This window comes from Gymnodraco acuticeps, unplaced genomic scaffold, assembly GCF_902827175.1.
Source record: "Gymnodraco acuticeps unplaced genomic scaffold, fGymAcu1.1, whole genome shotgun sequence".
Taxonomy (NCBI): domain Eukaryota; kingdom Metazoa; phylum Chordata; class Actinopteri; order Perciformes; family Bathydraconidae; genus Gymnodraco; species Gymnodraco acuticeps.
Genome location: NW_022989903.1, coordinates 246,107 through 265,055, shown reverse-complemented (window position 1 = coordinate 265,055; position 18,949 = coordinate 246,107). Strand labels below are relative to the sequence as shown.

The following is an 18,949-nucleotide window of genomic DNA, read 5'->3' as shown; positions in this document are numbered from 1 at the left end:
CGGTTGTGTTTTCTGTTTATTTGTGGTTATGTTAATGCTATTAGTGGTCTATTCCCATGATCCCATCTGATATATTCTAGTTATTTTTGGTGGTTTGTGCCTTTTTGCAGTCATTTTGGTCCTTTTGAGACTCTATTTACAGCGTTGTAGTAGTTTTGGTCTTTTTGTAGTCTTGTGTGTCCTTCTTTAGTCATGTCATGTTATGTTGTGTTATTTTCAAGTCTCTTTGAGTACAAATAAGTCATATGATATAGGCCATGTTTTGATTTCTTAAACAAAACCACAGGTGCAGTTAAATATAATATAACACAGCAGGTTTACACATTAAACCACAACTAGGATAATGTAGCTACTCACAGAATTCACCTCAATAACACCACGTAGCCTACACAGCAAGCAGTTCAAGCCCACAGAGATAACAGAGGAGGTTAACCAGCATTGAGACAGACAGGTAAACAGGACTCAGGTGAGCAACAACAACAACACAAAAACAGACAGGTAGAGAGGGGTATCTGACTCACGTTGTGTAAAATCCCATCTCTTTTCATTCATGGCAAAATAACCGCTTTTCTCCGTCCTCTCAGATAATCAAAAATGTGACGCCATGTTGTTTGTTGACAGAGAAATGCTTGTCTTCCCGCCATCCATTCATCCCCGAAAATCTAACTACCTGTCTCAGTAAAATCGACTGACTTCATTTGAATCTATTCTTCATTGTTATGTTTCTTCATAGTTTATATTTGATTCATTTAATAATACTTTTAAAAATCAGATTCACCTGGTTTCTCTCAGGAAGACTCAATCCGATTGTCTCTTCAGTTTACTGCAGTACCGCCTCTCACCGCTGAAACTGCCTGATATCTAACCGTTACGGTTAGGGGGGCGCTGTTTCACTAATTTAAAGAAACTTCCAGAACTTTATAAACACACAATTTATAAAACAATAGATTTATTTTAAGAATGTTATATAATTGAATGATGAAAATGAAGACAAACAATAATTTCACAGTAAACTATGTACCTAAATCATCTAGGTGTAGTCATGGACTCTGACCTGAGTTTCAACAGTCACATTAAAACAATTAAATCAGCCTACTATCACCTAAAGAATATATCTAGGATTAAAAGACTAATGTCACAGCAGGATTTGGAAAAACTTGTCCATGCTTTTATCTTCAGTAGACTGGACTACTGTAATGGTGTCTTTACTGGTCTCACTAAAAAATCTATTAGAAAGCTGCAGCTGATTCAGAACGCTGCTGCTCGAGTCCTCACTAACACTAAGAAAGTGGATCACATCACTCCTGTTCTGAAGTCTTTACACTGGCTTCCTGTGTGTCAAAGAATAGATTTCAAAATACTGCTGCTGGTTTATAAAGCACTGAATGGTTTAGGCCCAAAATACATTTCCGACCTCCTGCTAAATTATGAACCATCCAGATCTCTCAGGTCTTCAGGGACTGGTCAGCTTTCTGTCCCCAGAGTCAGAACTAAACATGGAGAAGCAGCGTTCAGTTATTATGCTCCAAATATCTGGAACAAACTCCCAGAAACCTGCAGGTCCGCTGCAACTCTGACTACTTTTAAATCCAGGCTGAAGACTTTACTTTTTGCCGCTGCTTTTAATTGAAACTGAGCCGTTTTGTTCATCAGTAAAGTGGAACTTCTGTGTGAACTATTCATATCTTAAACTGCACTGTAACTTTTTATTCATGAATTTTTCTTTTAATGTTTCTTTTATTATCTTTTCTTTTTAAATGCCTTTGTCTGAATGTCTTTCATTTTTGTAAAGCACCTTGAATTGCCTTGTGTTGAAAGGTGCTATATAAATAAACTTGCCTTGCCTAAATTAAAACTGGAAAACACAACAACATCAAAGTGATATTATAGATTAAAAAAGGCAACTATTCAAAGATCCAAAACTTTTATTTGTATGTAAAGTTTTATAAAAGTTTATGTTAAAACAGTAAATGAGGCATTATGGGATCTACATAAATAATTAAAATCAAGTTAGTACAATCAACTTAATGAGTATTTTAAATGTTTTCTTCGCATGTAAAATTAGACATTTAATGAAAGCTAAATATTTTAAATAATAAAATGATTTGACATCAGGAAGAACTACACAGTGTTACTGATACATTATGCCGGTTTTTCTCAGACACCAACAACAATTTCGGATCAACAGCATTAGTGAGAAAAATGTCCTGTTTTTCTGTCCTTCACCAACTGAACCAACGGTCTGATCCCAGAGCAGCTTCTCCCTGGAGACGTTTGCCGTTCTGCAACAACAGTTTTCATGTTTTCCCGTTAAAAAAAAGTCTCACTAACACACAGCAGATCTGCAGACTTCAGACTGACTGCAGCAGCGAATACAAGGACCATTAACTAAGGTAGATCTTTTTCTTTAAAACTTCTAATGAGGACATTAAACTAACATCAAAACAATGAAAAATGGCTGTTTTTGAAAGATTCAAATAACATTGTATGGCCTTTTGTTTAAGGACTTCAGAATAACGTAGAAACATCATTTGGGGAACCTTAAATAAAGTTCAAAACAAGATTATGTGGACTTGTATTTAAGGAAAGCCATCATGTGGACTTCTTTATGAAACCTGGGTCCAAAAACGTAATTTCTTTTAAGATCTTAAGAATTACGAACTCTGACATTATTATAAGGACTTTAGAAACATTTAAAAACATATATAAATTACAATAACTTTTATTTTTACAGTCATTCTCCTTCACCGGGACTTTATAAACGCTGAGACTTCAGGATGGACACAACATTGACCTTCATCGTCCTCCTGCGGTGAGACAAAAACATAAATAATAATTTTCTGTTTGTGTTTCCTTTGTAATAACAATCTGTTTCCTCCTGCAGATGTTGGGTTGTTTGCTCTCGACCCAGCCGACAGTCGCTCTCGTTCTCGATGGTTTTCAGTGATGGGACTCTTCTGCTAGTGGACGCTGATGAAGACGAGCTTCATCTTCACCATCAGAACAAGACAGCAGGTACGATGCAAAACTTTAAAGATGAAATGAAAAGATGAAAATATTTTAAAAAGATTACAATCAGTAAAAAGAAAGTTATGGGATTATACACTTGTGTTACTATTTGTAGTCCTTGTGTGTCCTTTTTGCTTCTTTAGTAGTTGTTGTGTATCATTTTTTGTCTCTATCATATTTCATGTCTTTTTGTAGTTGTTTTACTTCTTCTTCTTCTTCTTGTTTTGAGTCATTTTGTGTCTCTTTAAGGTGTCTTATGTCTCTTATGTCTTGTGTGGCTTCTCTATGCGGTCGTTTATGTCTCTTTGTGGTCGTTTTTAGTTCATAGAGCTTCTGCCGCTAACAGGCCAACTTCCTCTTGACTGGTGGGGAAATCATATGCTCAATATCAGCAAGGCTATAGAGACAATGAAAGACATCAATACTAGACTTATCTGGAAATACAGTTGCATATCATCTGTATAACAATCAATCAATCATGATATTACAAATGTGTTTCCTGTTCTTTTGAAGTGTTGACAAGCAAACAATGTTTATTCACCTAGAAATCTGTTTTATTTTGACGTCACACCGACCATTGTCATTATTTTCTATAGTTGATTCAAATGTACCCCCTTTTATCTTGAAATTCTTCTACAAATGTGTAATTTCAACATGTATATTTTTGACTTTTTGTTTATTTCTAGTCTCCTTAATTTGTATTGTACATTGCCATGTCTTTTTTATGCTGTTGCAACACAAACATTTCCCAAATTGGGATCAATAAAGTACTTCTTATCGTATCTTATCTTACTCCACGTCTATCTGCAGGTTCTGCTCCATCAGTTCAGATGTTATCGTCCATCCCTTTCTCTCTGGACCCCGGATCTCCTCACCTTCTGGTCTGCGTCCTCACCGGGTTAAACTCACCTCCACAGGACGTCCTGTGGTGGGTCGACGACGCAGAAGTGACATCATCAGGCGCCATTGTGTCACAGATGATGTCACAGGAGGGCGGGGCTTACAGTGTCACCGCAGTGTGGGAGGTACCGGCAGCAGAGTGGAGGTCCGGGTCCACGTACTGTTGTGGGATGGTACAAGAGGGGCCGGTCTACACAGAGAAATGCTGCTCACAGGACTGATGGAGACTCAGAGGTCACAGGTTCGAGTCCCAGACCAGACACACACACAAAGCTGTAAACCAGGGGTGTCCAAACTCGGTCCCCGATAATGGAATATGGCCCACAAATGAAACTTGTGCTTTTCTCATATTGTACTTCTTAAATATAAATGTACAAATATATTACACAGTATTCATGTGTTAATTAATCCACTTTTTAAATAAATTAAAGTTGGAAAACATGTTCTAACATATCTTAGTTGATAAGAAAAAAGCCCAATGACTTATTTACATAACAACCTTGAAATATACCCTTCATATTTCCTCTCATTATATCTGAGCCTCCTGTTTTAAGGAATGAGATGCCAACACAATAAATGCAACCCTACGGAGAGCTGTGTGTTTTTTCATCAATATCAACCATCATTTACCAAAATGTGATTGATTCTTCTTACTTAGAACTTATGAGGCAATATACCTAGCGGCCCAGCCCTTCGTATATTTTTCTGTATGTGGCCCTCGGTGAAAAAAGTTTGGACACCCCTGCTGTAAACCGAAGGACCAGCTGATGACTGGAACGCTTAAATGACTGCATGTCGTGATTTATGAATACAACAAGAAAAATATTAATCTTTAAATAGTTGGTGGGTTCATCAAAGGACACAGAGATGACTTCTGCTTTTGCTGTGAGCGTGTAAATATATATTTACGTGTATATTTTTATTATACCCCTGTAAAAGTAAAAAAACATCTCACTCACCTGGGCTCAGCCTCTGCACGTGTTGAAGCTGAAGACTGTCAAATCTTTTTATCTTTTTGTTGAGGTCGTTTTGAATGTTTTTTGGTTGATTTGCGTTTCAATGTTGTTGCTGTAATGCGCTTTTGGGTTTATTTGATTATTATATTATTACATTGTTTTTGCGAGGGTTTTTTTGTTTCCTGTTGCTGTTGTACTGTGTGTTTCTTAGGTTGATTTATAGAGTTATTTCTTAATCTATTTGTGTGCCTTCTTTAGATAGTGCGGAAGATACACGGGGATGGAGATGTGGTGACAAGTATTTTGTGTCTTTTTACGTTTTTGCAGCTCTCAGGAATGCTGTTGTGCATTTCTTTGTAGTTTTTAAGCATTAGTTAGATTTGTATGTCTCTTCGTGTTGTTTTTTTGGGTCATTTTGAGTCTGTTAGTTTTCTTAACTTTCTCTTTGAGTCTTCTCAACCCGGGATGTAAACAGAAATCTATGTCTCTGTGTTTCCTCCAGAAGAAAGAATAACTGATTTATCTTTTACTGTGCATGTGATGTAAAAACCCTGAGAGTCAGAGTCCTGCAGGAGGCAAACTGAGTCTTTAATCTGATATGATCAACAGAAAGTAAATAATACATGCAGAGATACACATGTTAACAGCTGTCACACTGTCAGCTTATATCCTTTAAAATAAAATAAAAGGTACGAGATCACTCAGCAAACACAAAACAAAAAACACAGTTTAACCCCCCCCCCCCCCGCCCCCGGACTGTCCCTCCGAATAGAGAAGCAAAAATATTCATGTTTTTACATAAGAGTATATGTAAATCAAATATACAGAGTACATGCTTTCTACCATGACAGATAGTTATCCAGTGAGTTCATTTGGCAAGAAGTTATTACAGCAGAAGACTCGTTTTGACCAGATCTTTTAAAGAGGAACCAAACTGCACATCAGTCAGATCTTCAAAGCTTTGATCAAGAAACGCCCACTTTGACTCACAACCAATCACAGAGCTGTTCTGCCCAATAACGTCTTAAAAAAGTATTTAAAATGTGCACAAAACCTGGAGGAAAATTTCATAAAATTCACCTATAATCTACTAATTGATTATTACAGATCATGTTAAGTGTTTTTTTAAATGGATGATGTAAACATTTTTAAAGATAAGGTTTTCTTTTCCATTGAAATCTCAAGTGTGTTAGTAAATAAAAAGCGTATATACCTTTAGCATCATGTTAACATTTGACACAGATTTCATGTTACAAAGGCTTTACTTGATGTTGAATTTACAAGATGGAAAGTGGTATGGTTTTTTTACAGGGCGAATTTGCATTAAACTAAAATCCCTACCCATGGAAAAAGCCACACGTTGGGATCTTATAATAAACATCATAATACATTTTAAAAAATGTAATAAGGAATTACAATAATTGCGTCCTTTTCCACCGAAAGTAAAAATATGTTTCCAGAACTTTTTGGGCTCCATTTTTGGGAGGGCTGGTTCCTCTTTAACCCTCCTGTTGTGTTCTTTCCCCCCCTTACTTTGGTGTTGGAGGTCACATTTGACCGGTCCTGTTTTAACTGCTATTACATTAACACAAAAACCATTAATCATCACCACATTTCATTTCACACCCTTTCAAACTGTATATATTGTACCAGACTACTGGTATACATGAAACACTGCAGTAAATATACAAAGAATAGACACTGAACATGTGTTGCGTGTGCCAGGTGTGAGCCATGTGGGGGAGGGGCACATAAGAGCGGGAAATGTATCAAATTGTTCTGTGTGTGTGGGTGTGTGTGCCAGGTGTGAGTCACATGGGGGGATGGGCACGTAAGGGGGGAAAACACATATAGTGTGTGTGTGTTTTTATCTGATCCGGATGGTTACTAATTCCATTTCGTTTTGGCGGTCAGTTTTGACCGGGAACACCATGGGTGTTACAAAGTTGACTAAATCATCCAAAATTCAATGAAAGTGGTGATCAACAATTATATATGTTCAAATGTCTACTGTGAAGGATATGCAATCGAATGTAAAACAAAAAAGTTATGATTGATGACAGTAGTAAATCGGTCAGATTTGACCCGAACACAACAGGAGGGTTAAAAAGCTTCTTTAAAATTGTATTTGGTGGCAGAGAACCTTTACTTCAGTTTGGTCCGTCCTGGCCACCGTAGTTTTGTGTGTTTTTGTTTCTGGTGGGTTCAAGATTGATTTCTTTCCAGGCTGATTTTCTTTATTATTATTTTGGAAGCCCCTGTACAAAGAGAGGTAGAACGTGTAGTCTAAAGGGTTTCATTGAAAGGTTTACTTTGGTTCTTCAACTTGGACCCTATCTCACCGCGTTGTTATGTCTTGGGGATGAATTTATTTTGTTAATTTGCAGACTGAAGCTGCGAAATGGGTTGCAATGTTATTTTTCACTGTCACTGTCCACTAAAAGTACTTGTTTTTGCCCCTGCCAGAGCAAGATGTCTAAGAATATTTGACAACATTAGGGAAAGGACCCATACAGAGAAATTAGACCCTTTCCCCCGGTCTATTTGTAATTGTGTCTATCCCAATTTTGCTTTAAACATTTATATACATGCACAAAAACCTACAGGAAAGAGCAAACCCCAACATATTATTAAATGTAAGAATTTAATCTTTATTTATTTATTTCCAAAATGTTGTCAGAAACTTGAAATGGATTTCATTTGACGGTGATTAATTTCCTGATAGGATTTCATTGCCTGGCTGCAGCACTCTCGATCAATACTGGACTAATATCTAGAATTGCTGTCCCCATTATACATTTAAACATGAAAACATGGGCAAATAGTTTCCAGGTTAAAAGATACCCTTTAATGACGAAAGTCACATTTTGTATATTTTGGAGGGGGGGGTTGAACACTGATTGTGTCTCTGGTCGGGCGGTAAAGTTGTCAGATATAATCTTAAAACCAAACTATGTACAGTGCAAACAGGAGATCATCATCACCACTGCTGATAAAAGTGTAAACAATACTGCGTTTACTCACTAACACGACACTGAAATAAACACCGGGTCTATCTACTCATTCGGCTGCAGAATAAATCCAGCGGGAATCGCCAGTAAAGAGTAGAAAGGACTTTTAAAAAACAAAGCAGATCGTCTCTTCAAACCTTTCTCAGAGTCTCTGTGTCTGAAGCTGCCCCGACACTCAAAGAGATGCAGTAGCTGCTCTGTTTCTCCTCGTCCTTCACACCCGTGTCCATGCAGACATGTGTTTAATAATAAAATACAATCAGCTCCGTCCTGAGCATTCGAGGAAAAAGTCACCTTCTGTTTCCAAAAGAGGAAGAAACCAGAGTCTGTTTGTCCCATTTCAAGTACGAGGCAGAACTATTTCTTCATTGTATCCATCCGCCCAGTGCCTCAGTGCAACGTCTCTGGTTTTACATTTCTGTTTTTGTGCGGATCAAACCTAAGACAGTGTAAACAAAGAGCTTTAAAGTCTCAAAAGTAAAGCCTTAATGGAAGTACCTCAAATCGCACTCTCTAATAACCAGCAGGGGGCAACCTTTCTGGTTCTGAAAAATGTCTATGAGAGTCTATGAGAAAATGAACTTGCCTCTTACTTGATAAATGATCCCAGTAAACATTTTCTTAATGAGTTTATGGTTCAAACCGCTAGTTTCTAGTGTTTATTAATACAGCATGGTGTTTATTTTTTAAATGACGGTCCCATTTAGAGTAAAGTAGACGATAAAGGAGCGGCCTTATGATTGAAAGGTTGCTACCACTTATTATAGAGACAAACAAGATATGTGGTTGAGCTACTGAGGTGTTGGTAGGTGTTTGAGCTGTTTTCCACTGCTTCCAGTATTTATGCTAAGCTAGGCTAACCACATCTGGACTACGTCTGAACTTCTTACTATCAAAGTGTTTTAATTGGCATTTAAGTACAGGCCAAACTGATTTATTGTCTGTTTCCCAAGACCATGCTATGTTAACATATTTAAATTAATAAAGAGAGCACACATTTCCAAGAAAAATAGTCTCTGAGATCAATCTCGACATTTGCATGAATTTTTTTCTCCAATTTCTCTGAGATTTAAGTCAGAAATGTAAGGAACTATGGTTTATTTTTTTGTCGAAGATCCAAATGGCTTCACTTTGCAAGGTCGGATCTTCACTTTACACAGAAATGTATGATCCAGAATAGTTTTCAAATGTAGTTTTCTCATAAATGACCACTTTAATCTCAGAGAATATCCCTAAAAGGATTTTCTTGTCATATTCTCCCACACTCCCACCCCAAAGTTCCATATAACGACCTAAAAGGACGATTTTCTTGCCTAGCTTGAGTAACTCATAACTCCCTTGGAACTGATGCTATCCTTGAATCATGTCCAGCCTCTTTACTAAAAACCAGCAGCTCAACAATGAAGACTGAACAACTGTCCTGGCTGCGAAAACACCCAACAAACCCTCAAGTGTATCTGTTAGCACGTTAGCGTAGCTGCAGATATGGAAGTTTAATGTTAAACGTTAGCTCCATTTGCAACAGGAGCTTTAGGTTCATTTGGTCCCTTTAAGTGATTTGAGATGTTTTTAGAGAAGAGGAAGATGAAGTTACGTTTTTCTAAAAGCGATATGTGATCACTGGCAGGGGGCGGTCTTACTGGCAGGCTCCGCCCCCGGCATGAAACCGTTGCTGAGGCTGGTGGGACTTGGAGGCGTGGCCAGTGTGGCGTCGACCCTGGAACTGGGCTCGACCAATGAGAAGCTTTTCTGCTGCAGGCGGGGCTGAACTAGCATCGTTTTGGGGATGACGGACGCCTGTCGAATCCCATCGACACGGAGAGGTGGCCTGATAGGGGTGGGGCCTGTGGGTGTGGGGGGTGGGGCTGTTGTTGTGGGGGCGGGGCCCGTGGGCGTGGCTTCAGAGCTGGGGGGGGGCTCTGGGGTGCGTGGAGGAGACGGGGTGAGGGCACTTTGGTTGGAGGGCTTTGATTTGTCGTCCTGGTCTGGAGGCGGGGCTTCTTCATCAGCGGGGGAGGGGCTTGTGGACTCTGGAGGCGGGTCTTGCTGCATGCTGCTCTGCCTCGACGTCCCTGAGCCCGGGATCTCACAGCTGTCGGTGCGACGCCGCGAGCTCTCGTGCATCCGACTGGTGGCCACTACGGCCTTCATGGCAGCCTGTTGACAGAGATACACACTTCTAACACTGTTTGGAAAACACTGAACGTCCTCTTCCAATATCAGAGTTCACATGATAACAAAGGTATCTCAACTGCAGCTGTGAACATGACAGGATGTGTGATTACCTAGAAGAGCATCAGGACTGTTTTAGGCATATGATAGCTATGTGATTAACATGATGATTCAGCCTCTATGGAGATAGACATCAAGCATGCTCATTTCTGACCTGGAGCTAATCTGAAGTAAACATTGAATACTGCTTTCTATTCCTCCATCTTGTGACTGTGTGACTCCCTCTCTTGGATATCAGCATGTGAAGGACACTGTTCAGGAGCTAGTTGATGCTCTGTATGTGATGACTACTTCCATTCTGGAGAGGATCACAAATACATGGATCCTGAGATTGAAGCTCAAGCCGGTGACGAGTGATATTTTTCTAACAAACACAAATGTAAACGTTTTCTTCCTTCAAAAGATAACTTCCTCTAAGGTTGATTCAACAGATTTGCCTGTGTATTTTCTATTCGAGGCAACATTAACTGCCACAATGATTCTGTAGTATTCCTGGTTGACAGATATTATTGGAAAGTTAGTGGTTGGAGTCTCTCAAATAAAATCCTGTGTGAAAGGAACAGCGATGATTGATATTGAGCAGAGGAACTGAACTAGAAGAGCCACCAACCGGGTGTCAACTTTGCTAACATAGATAACTGATTATCGACCATGATGTGAAAATGTGACAAGCTAACTTTTTTGACCAAAGCTATTTCTTAAAGTCTTAAGTGTTGAAGCTTCATGAACAAGAGGAATTATTTAACACACACACTTCATCATCACACAGACTAACAGTATGTACGTTAAGAGTTGGATTTGAACTCTTTGCTGTCTCTCGCTTCTGCTGTCCGCACTAAGACCTCACCTTAAGTTTGCGGCGAGCGTTAAACTCCTGTAGTTTCCTCTGGGCGGTGTCCATGTGAGAGAAGCGGGCGGCTTTTCCGAGCACCCATGGGTGCTGCAGGGCCTCCCGCACACTGAGACGCTTGTGAGGGTCGAGGACGATCAGCTTACTGACCTGCAGGCAGATAAACAGGGTCATTTAAACCAGGGGCCTATACTACGAAGCTGGTTCAACCTAACCTGGATATATTTGAGTTAGCCGGTTGGCCTAATCCAAAACATGCACGCTCTCGCTAAACTGTACTACGACGCTGGTTATCAAGTGGATCGCTCAAGCCAGCCGTGTCCTATCTAGTTAGGTGCGCGTTCACATGAAAGGGGTGGTATCTGGAGCATTCGACCAATCACAAACATGGAGAAGCGTACTGACGTCATACTTCCTGAATGAAAAGTGAACTTTAATACTAGTCAAAAATGAAGAAGTTAAACTTTAAACATCCATGACTTAAACACTTTATCCAGGATAAAAGCCACATAGTTGCACCTGCAAGGTGAATACAGCTGGTAACAGAACAAGTGTTTGAATGCGTACATTAACAGGTTTATGATATCACTGCCCCGTCTAAAACACGATCTGACTTTAATTAAGCCTACATTATGAAGTGATATGCCACGGACTGTAGGCCTACTTAATGTTACTCTGATCCGGTTACTTATGTTGTGGTAGATATGTGGTAAGTGTTCTTAACGCTAATGTTATAATAGTCAGATTGCTCTGAAGATGGAGCTGATATTCTATTAATGTTCACGTTCACACAGTCGGTGATTTTTGCCGGCCGTCTTTCCTGCGACGGCAGCTTTTCTGTATTTCCTTTCTCCTGTAATTTGACTTGATCGCTTTAAACTCCGCACACTGAGCTCTGATTGGTCAGCAGGCAGTGCTTTCACTGAGTTGAGCTCTTAGCCTGCAACCTAACCTGGTCCCGACCAGGTTAGCCGCTAAGCATAAGTTACGATGGAGATCTAGCCTGCTAAAAAGAGATCCAGCTTCGTAGGACCGGAAAGCCGGAGATTGCCCTGAATTTAGCCGCTAAGCGAAAATCCTGCTTCGTAGTACACCCCCCAGGTCCAAGTGAAGCACCACCAACGAAAAACCAATGGGTAACAATTGTGGAAGAAATATTGTTGATGGAAAAACTGACTTATAAATTGAGATTGCAAGAAATACAACTCAACAGAAAGTGGGTAAAATGGACTCTATACAAGACTCAAAACAAAGACATTTGACTGGAACAATAGTTACATGTATCTTCAAGAATATAATAACATGAAGACAAATCCCTAGCCTTTCATTTTATTTGTATTTTTTTATTGCCTTGCTGGCCTTTTGTTAAATGATTGCAATGTTGTTGTTGTTGTTGTTGTTGTTGTTGTTGTTGTTGTTGCCATGTATAATGTGACAATAACGATTTAAATTACAAAATGTCACTAAAAGAGACTCAAAAATGAACTGAAAAATATGCAAAATGGCTGCAAATGTCCAGAGGAGGAACTCACCAGATCCTTGGCGTTGAGGGACACGTCGTCCCACCACGGAGACACAAACTCGTAGTCGCAGTTGAGGATTCGGCTGTACATGTACTGATCTCCTCTCGGGTCAAAGAAGGGCTCGAACCCACAGAGTCTGGAGAACAGGAAGTACAGTACATGATATAACTGCTTTCAATATGTTACTTGTGGCACAGACAATCGCTGAATGACTTTACAAATGTCACAGTTATACAACATCTTACGGATAATCTGGCAAGTCAGAAATAAATATGTTGATCAAAACTTTTTCTCTTCTGTGTTTAGCACAGGTGAATAAAATGTTTTGCAGGATCCCTTTTTTTAAAGCGTTGATCATTGTAATACCCATTTTGGGCCACAAGAGGCTCTAAATACTCAAAAGCATTCATGTTTTTTTTCAGGTGAGTTTTCACTTTTTCATGCATTTTAAACACAAGTTAATGGCATTTTGGGAAAGTCAGCTGACACGTCTTTCTGTTTGGGTAGAAATGTATAAAACTCAATGATAATCTTCTGTTTTTGTATCTGCTTGTTTCTGCTATACTCTAAATTATGTTTGTTTTTCTGTTCTGAGGAATTGTATTGCATCTTGTTTGTTTGTAAGCTTGTTTAAAATGTTGTTTTTTGGTAAAGCGCCTCTTAGTATTTAACAAAGCTCTATAGCAGCGGTTCCCAACCTGTGGGCCGAGGCCCCCTAGTGGTCCGCGAAGACATCGCAAGTGGGCCGCCAAATAATTGTTCTTTTTGCAAAACATTATGATTTGTGTTATTTTAACCTCTTTTCCTTTCTCTTTCTTGATCCTCCTTAGCAACGGTCATTACAGTCCTTGACAGCGGTCTGTTCTACTGGATTAACAACGAGTCACATGTTGTGAATCGACCAATCAGAACTTTATTTAGCCTCCGTATTGTATATGGTTGAATGTGGGCCGCGAAAATAATTAGATTCTTAAGTGGGCCCTGAGTTGAAAAAGGTTTGGAACCGCTGCTCTATAGAATTGACATGTAATATTCTTATTAGAAATCTAATTTAGAACATGGGGTAGTGGTGCACTCCACCCTCTTGTGGCCAAAACGAGTACTACAAAAATAAAGACAAAAAGTTTCTTTAGTCAATTTTTACAGTTTTTTTTTTATAAAGGAATTAAAAAAGATTATCAAGCAACCAGATATTTTTTTTCTCATCTGACTCTCTGGGCTTCTGTGACATTAAAACTGAGTGATCAGAACATTTCCGCCTGTACGCCGACATTAAGTCGTTATCGACAGTAAACCCATTTATAGTCTCCATTAACACGTCTGAGGAAATTGATAAACAGGAAGCTGTGTTTCACATTAGTACTGAGATCTCTCAGCACAAAAATAAATATTCACTAGACTGTCCTCTGTGTCTGTACTGCTGTCCCCATATTGCTGCTATTTCATGTTTCTTTTCTTATCCCTCCTGTTGTCTTCGGGTCAAATCTGACCGACTTACTACTTTCATCGATCATAACTGTTTTGTTTTACATTCGATTGCATTAAGGCTTTATGATATCCTTCACATTAGACATTTGAAAATATACAATAGCTGATCACCACTTTCGTTAAATTTTGGATGATTTAGTCAACTGTGTAACACCCACACACACACACACCACACACACACACACAACACACACACACACACACACACACAACCCACACACACACACACACACACACACACACCACACACACACACAACACACACACACACACACACACACACATCACCACCACACACACACACACACCACACACACCACACCACACACACACACACACCACACACACACACACACACACACACAACACCACTAGATGTGTCCCCCCCCCTTTATGTGCCAACATCCCCCATGTGAATCACACCTGCACACACACCACACACATCACCAGCACACACACACACACACACACACACACACACCACCACACACACACACACACACACACACACACACACACACACACACACACACACACACACACACACACACACACACACACACACACACACACACACACACACACACACACACACACACACCACACACACACACACACACACACACACACACACACACACACACACACACACACACACCACACACACACACACACACACACACACCACACACACACACACACACACACACACACACACACACACACAGAACAATTTGATAAATGTCCCACTCTGATGTGCCCATCCCCCCACATGGATCACACCTGGCACACGCAATACATGTTCAGTGTCTATTCTTTGTATATTTACTGCAGTGTTTCATGTATACCAGTAGTCTGATACAATATGTACAGTTTGAAAGGGTGTGAAATGAAATTTGGTGATGATTAATGGTTTTTGTGTTAATGTAATAGCAGTTCAAACAGGACCGGTCAAATTTGACCGCGAACACCAAAGTAAGGAGGGGAACACGAAGGCAATAGGAAATTGTCTTCGTATTGTGAGTCTCTATGTTGCATGTCTTAAAAGGTCTCCCATTATACTCTTATTGAACAATAACACATTTGTCTAGAGAATTCAGATGATAGTATAATATCTCTGGTGCATTTATAGCCAAATATATACAGTATATAGTTGCACAATTAAGAGATATTCCAAGCTACAAATTGTATTCGAAAGACATTAAAAAAAACACTTTTGTTTGGGACAGATCCTCTTAAATAAATTACATTACAATTGAATATATTTTTCAATGGTAATGAGAATTATGATGCAAAAATCCTTGCAATATTGTGAATTACTATATATGGATATTGAAATATCAGCCAAAATGATCACAATTGGTTATTTTTTTATGTTAATTAATGTGCACTGTCCCTCTTAAGTAAACTAATAAAATCACTGTTATGAGACAGACAGTGAAACCCAAACAAATAATTTAACATTTTCAATGGTAATGAGAATTATGATGCATCGGTTATTTGTAATGTTAATCAATGTGCACTGTCCCTCTTAAAGGTCCCCTATTATACTGTTTTTCATCAATATATTATAGGTCTCAGATATATACAAACATGTCTCTGATTGGCTGAAACACCAAACAGATCATTGCAGCATTACCCATAATCCCCTCTGTTTCAGCCCTGTTTCAAAAGTGCTGATTCTCTGTCTGTTACTTTAGATGAAAATAAGGAGCCCCTCCCCACGCCCCTCTGAGAGAGATTTGGTTAGAAAGAACACAATCGTGCTCTAGTAGGGCTTTCACACCAACGCGGTTCCCGTTCTAGCTCCGAGCTAGAGCTTTTCTGGTTCGGAACCGGTTTTTCATTTCAGCCCCCGTTTTGTTCACACCGCCCAGAGCCCGACTGGTGCTGCCGCTGCTGCGTCATGACATCACCGTTTACGTCGCTGATTTTCTCCCCAACGGCGCTCACTACTACAACATCGGGGGACTGCGTCGGGTCGATGATCGTGTTGCTTTTAATCACACAAAGCCAGATTAAATTAAATAACGACTTCTCCAACCTTATACTTTTCTCCAGAGTGCCGTGGTTCATTGTTTAATAATGTGTTTCAGCGGCATGCACCGACGGCTGTAGTGCTGCTCGTCCACGGGAGTTTTTTCTCCCGTTAGCTCCGGGTTAGCTCACACGGCAGCGGCCGCTGTAAAGTATTCACTGTATGATTGTCACACAAGCAGCTGATACATATCCCCAGTTCCCCAAAATTGAATGTGTGTCAGTCTGAATTGACACTGTTTGGCATCACAACGCTGTTATGAAAGTTTCTCATAACAGCTAAACTGACTACTTGCTATTGCTATCCTATTGTGGCATAAACCGTTTTCTACAGGCACATTTTACCGGCGTATTTTTATTATGATTCTACTTGTGATAGTCGGACACGACGACCTGTGCAGCCCATGTATTGATTCCATCCGATAGCTGCTATAATACAAAACAAAACGTCTGCCTCTCTCCACAATGATCAATAACAATGAACGGATGGTCAAAGTAAGGTACAAATAAACAAAATCACACGAAGCCTGGTTAGTGTTGCCTGACTTTATAAACTGTGTGGTTGCGTTCTAGTCACTTTTCTCAGCGCTACTGCTTGTTATAACTTTTATAGGCCGTACTCGCCTTTAACTGTTAGCTCAGGTTAATCCCGCCCCCCCTCCGACGTAAGCGTGACGTATGCGGTTCTTGCTTCTAGACCGAAAAATGTTTGGTGCTTGAAACGAACCAGATTCCGGAGCTTAGAGGCGGCTCCGCTGCGGTGTGAACAGGAAAGACCGGTGCTTTTCAGGCTCTAGCTCCGAACCGGCCCTGGAACCGCGTTGGTGTGAAAGCCCCATAGGAGGAGATTCAGGTGATAAATTGGGGGGGAGGGGGGGGTTACACACAAGCCAAAAAATCGTTATGACATCATAAAGTGGCCAAAATCTGATCAGCTCATTTTCAGACAGGTTTTTATAGAAATGGATCAGGACAAAGAGAGAGAGAATCTTTGTTCCTGAAACTTTCAGAGTCTCTTTCCACAGAGGGGACACATGTTGATGTAGAAGAGACATGAAGAAGAGGGGACACATGTTGATGAAGAAGAGACATGGAGAAGAGGGGACACATGTTGATGAAGAAGAGACATGGAGAAGAGGGGACACATGTTGATGTAGAAGAGACATGAAGAAGAGGGGACACATGTTGATGTAGAAGAGACATGAAGAAGAGGGGACACATGTTGATGTAGAAAAGACATGGAGAAGAGGGGACACATGTTGATGTAGAAGAGACATGAAGAAGAGGGGACACATGTTGATGAAGAAGAGACATGGAGAAGAGGGGACACATGTTGATGTAGAAGAGACATGAAGAAGAGGGGACACATGTTGATGTAGAAAAGACATGAAGAAGAGGGGACACATGTTGATGTAGAAAAGACATGAAGAAGAGGGGACACATGTTGATGGAGAAAAGACATGAAGAAGAGGGGACACATGTTGATGTAGAAAAGACATGAAGAAGAGGGGACACATGTTGATGTAGAAGAGACATGAAGAAGAGGGGACACATGTTGATGTAGAAGAGACATGAAGAAGAGGGGACACATGTTGATGTAGAAGAGACATGAAGAAGAGGGGACACATGTTGATGTAGAAGAGACATGAAGAAGAGGGGACACATGTTGATGGAGAAGAGACATGAAGAAGTGGATTTTGCATAATGTTCTGAGACAGACAGAGTGATGAATACTAATGTCTCTGATGTGTGTGGTGTGATCGGACTCACAGGATGTAGAGGATGACGCCCACCGACCACATGTCCACCTCGGGGCCGTACGCGTTCCCTCGCAGGATCTCCGGAGCTACGGGCGTAGAGAGAGAGAAGAGCCCGTTAGACGCCAGATGGCCGACAGAAGCTCCAACTGAGAGTAATGTGAAATCCCACAGAGCAGCGGGTGTGCAGTGAACGCATCGCTGCAGCCGCTGTCGGACATCAAAGCAACAACACAGGTCATTGAACACATCTCCAGCTGATATGATACGGTACTTCAACTAAAAAATACTGTTACTGGTACTTCTGATGTGTATTTTTGTAAATTGTAATTTCTATTTTTATCTTTAATATTTTATTCATGCCTCTTAATTAATATTTTGCTATTTTTGGCTGTTCACTTTTGCTTTAACAATGAACATTTCCCCTCTGTGTAAAGATTTTCAGATTCTGATTCTGACTATCATCGTTGGGGCCGAGTTAAAGTAAAGTGGGGGTGTGAGATCCCAACAATTGTAATAACTAAAACATGAATTCAAATGATTTATTAAACAAAACTACGGTGGCAAACGCGCCTCAACGGCCCGAAACATTACCATTAGGAGAAACGCGCTGCACATGTTTCGTCAAGATGGTGGATGTTTTTTAAGAACTACATAATTAAAGGGGCTCTTTACTCCTTTATGGGTGGGGTTTTACCTCTCCTGCAGTGTGTTATATAGTTTTTGTGCATGTTAATGGTCTGCAAAGGCTACAATTCCATAGAGTTTCTCTCCCACACACCCCCCTGTCTGAAACGCCTCCATTGGACCCCTTTGCTTACTTCCATAACATAATGACATCTATATGTAACTCTCGCACTTCTATTGGCTAGTGCTCCTACGTGATAGGCTAAGGGGCGGGACATCTCTAAGCGGTTGACCAATCACAACAGAGCCGACCAGCTAACCAATCAGAGCAGACTGGGCTCTGGTTTCAGACAGAGGGTGAAAAGAGGTGCTGCAGCACAGAGAGTGTGAGAACAATAAAGAGCTTTTTGAACATTAAAGCATGGAGACATGTAGAGACACTACATACTGATATACAGCTGAACATCAGCAGGAGAGGACTCTTTAAAGTAGAGACACTACATACTGATATGCACCTGAACATCATCAGGAGAGGACTCTTTAAAGTAGAGACACTACA

The 18,949-nt window shown here is 40.2% G+C and overlaps 1 protein-coding gene and 1 gene segment (V, D, J or C); one reads left to right on the top strand and one right to left on the bottom strand.

Moving 5' to 3' along the window:
• Window positions 1–332: 332 nt before the first annotated feature.
• LOC117540428 lies at window positions 333–5,335 on the top strand. The segment is given in 4 exon segments: window positions 333–466; window positions 2,735–2,812; window positions 2,885–3,015; window positions 3,820–5,335. Coding segments are annotated over 3 exon segments (477 nt in total).
• A 100-nt stretch (window positions 5,336–5,435) lies between these two features.
• Window positions 5,436–18,949, bottom strand: part of si:ch73-60h1.1 (calcium/calmodulin-dependent protein kinase type IV) — a 35,501-nt gene continuing 21,987 nt past the window's right edge. Inside the window, exons 8-11 of the mRNA XM_034207055.1 lie at window positions 17,777–17,852; window positions 12,491–12,617; window positions 10,956–11,108; window positions 5,436–10,033 (exon numbers count right to left, since the gene is read on the bottom strand). Coding sequence (XP_034062946.1) covers window positions 9,494–10,033; window positions 10,956–11,108; window positions 12,491–12,617; window positions 17,777–17,852 — 896 coding nt within the window. The 3' untranslated portion in view covers window positions 5,436–9,493. The remainder of the gene's footprint in view (window positions 10,034–10,955; window positions 11,109–12,490; window positions 12,618–17,776; window positions 17,853–18,949) is intronic.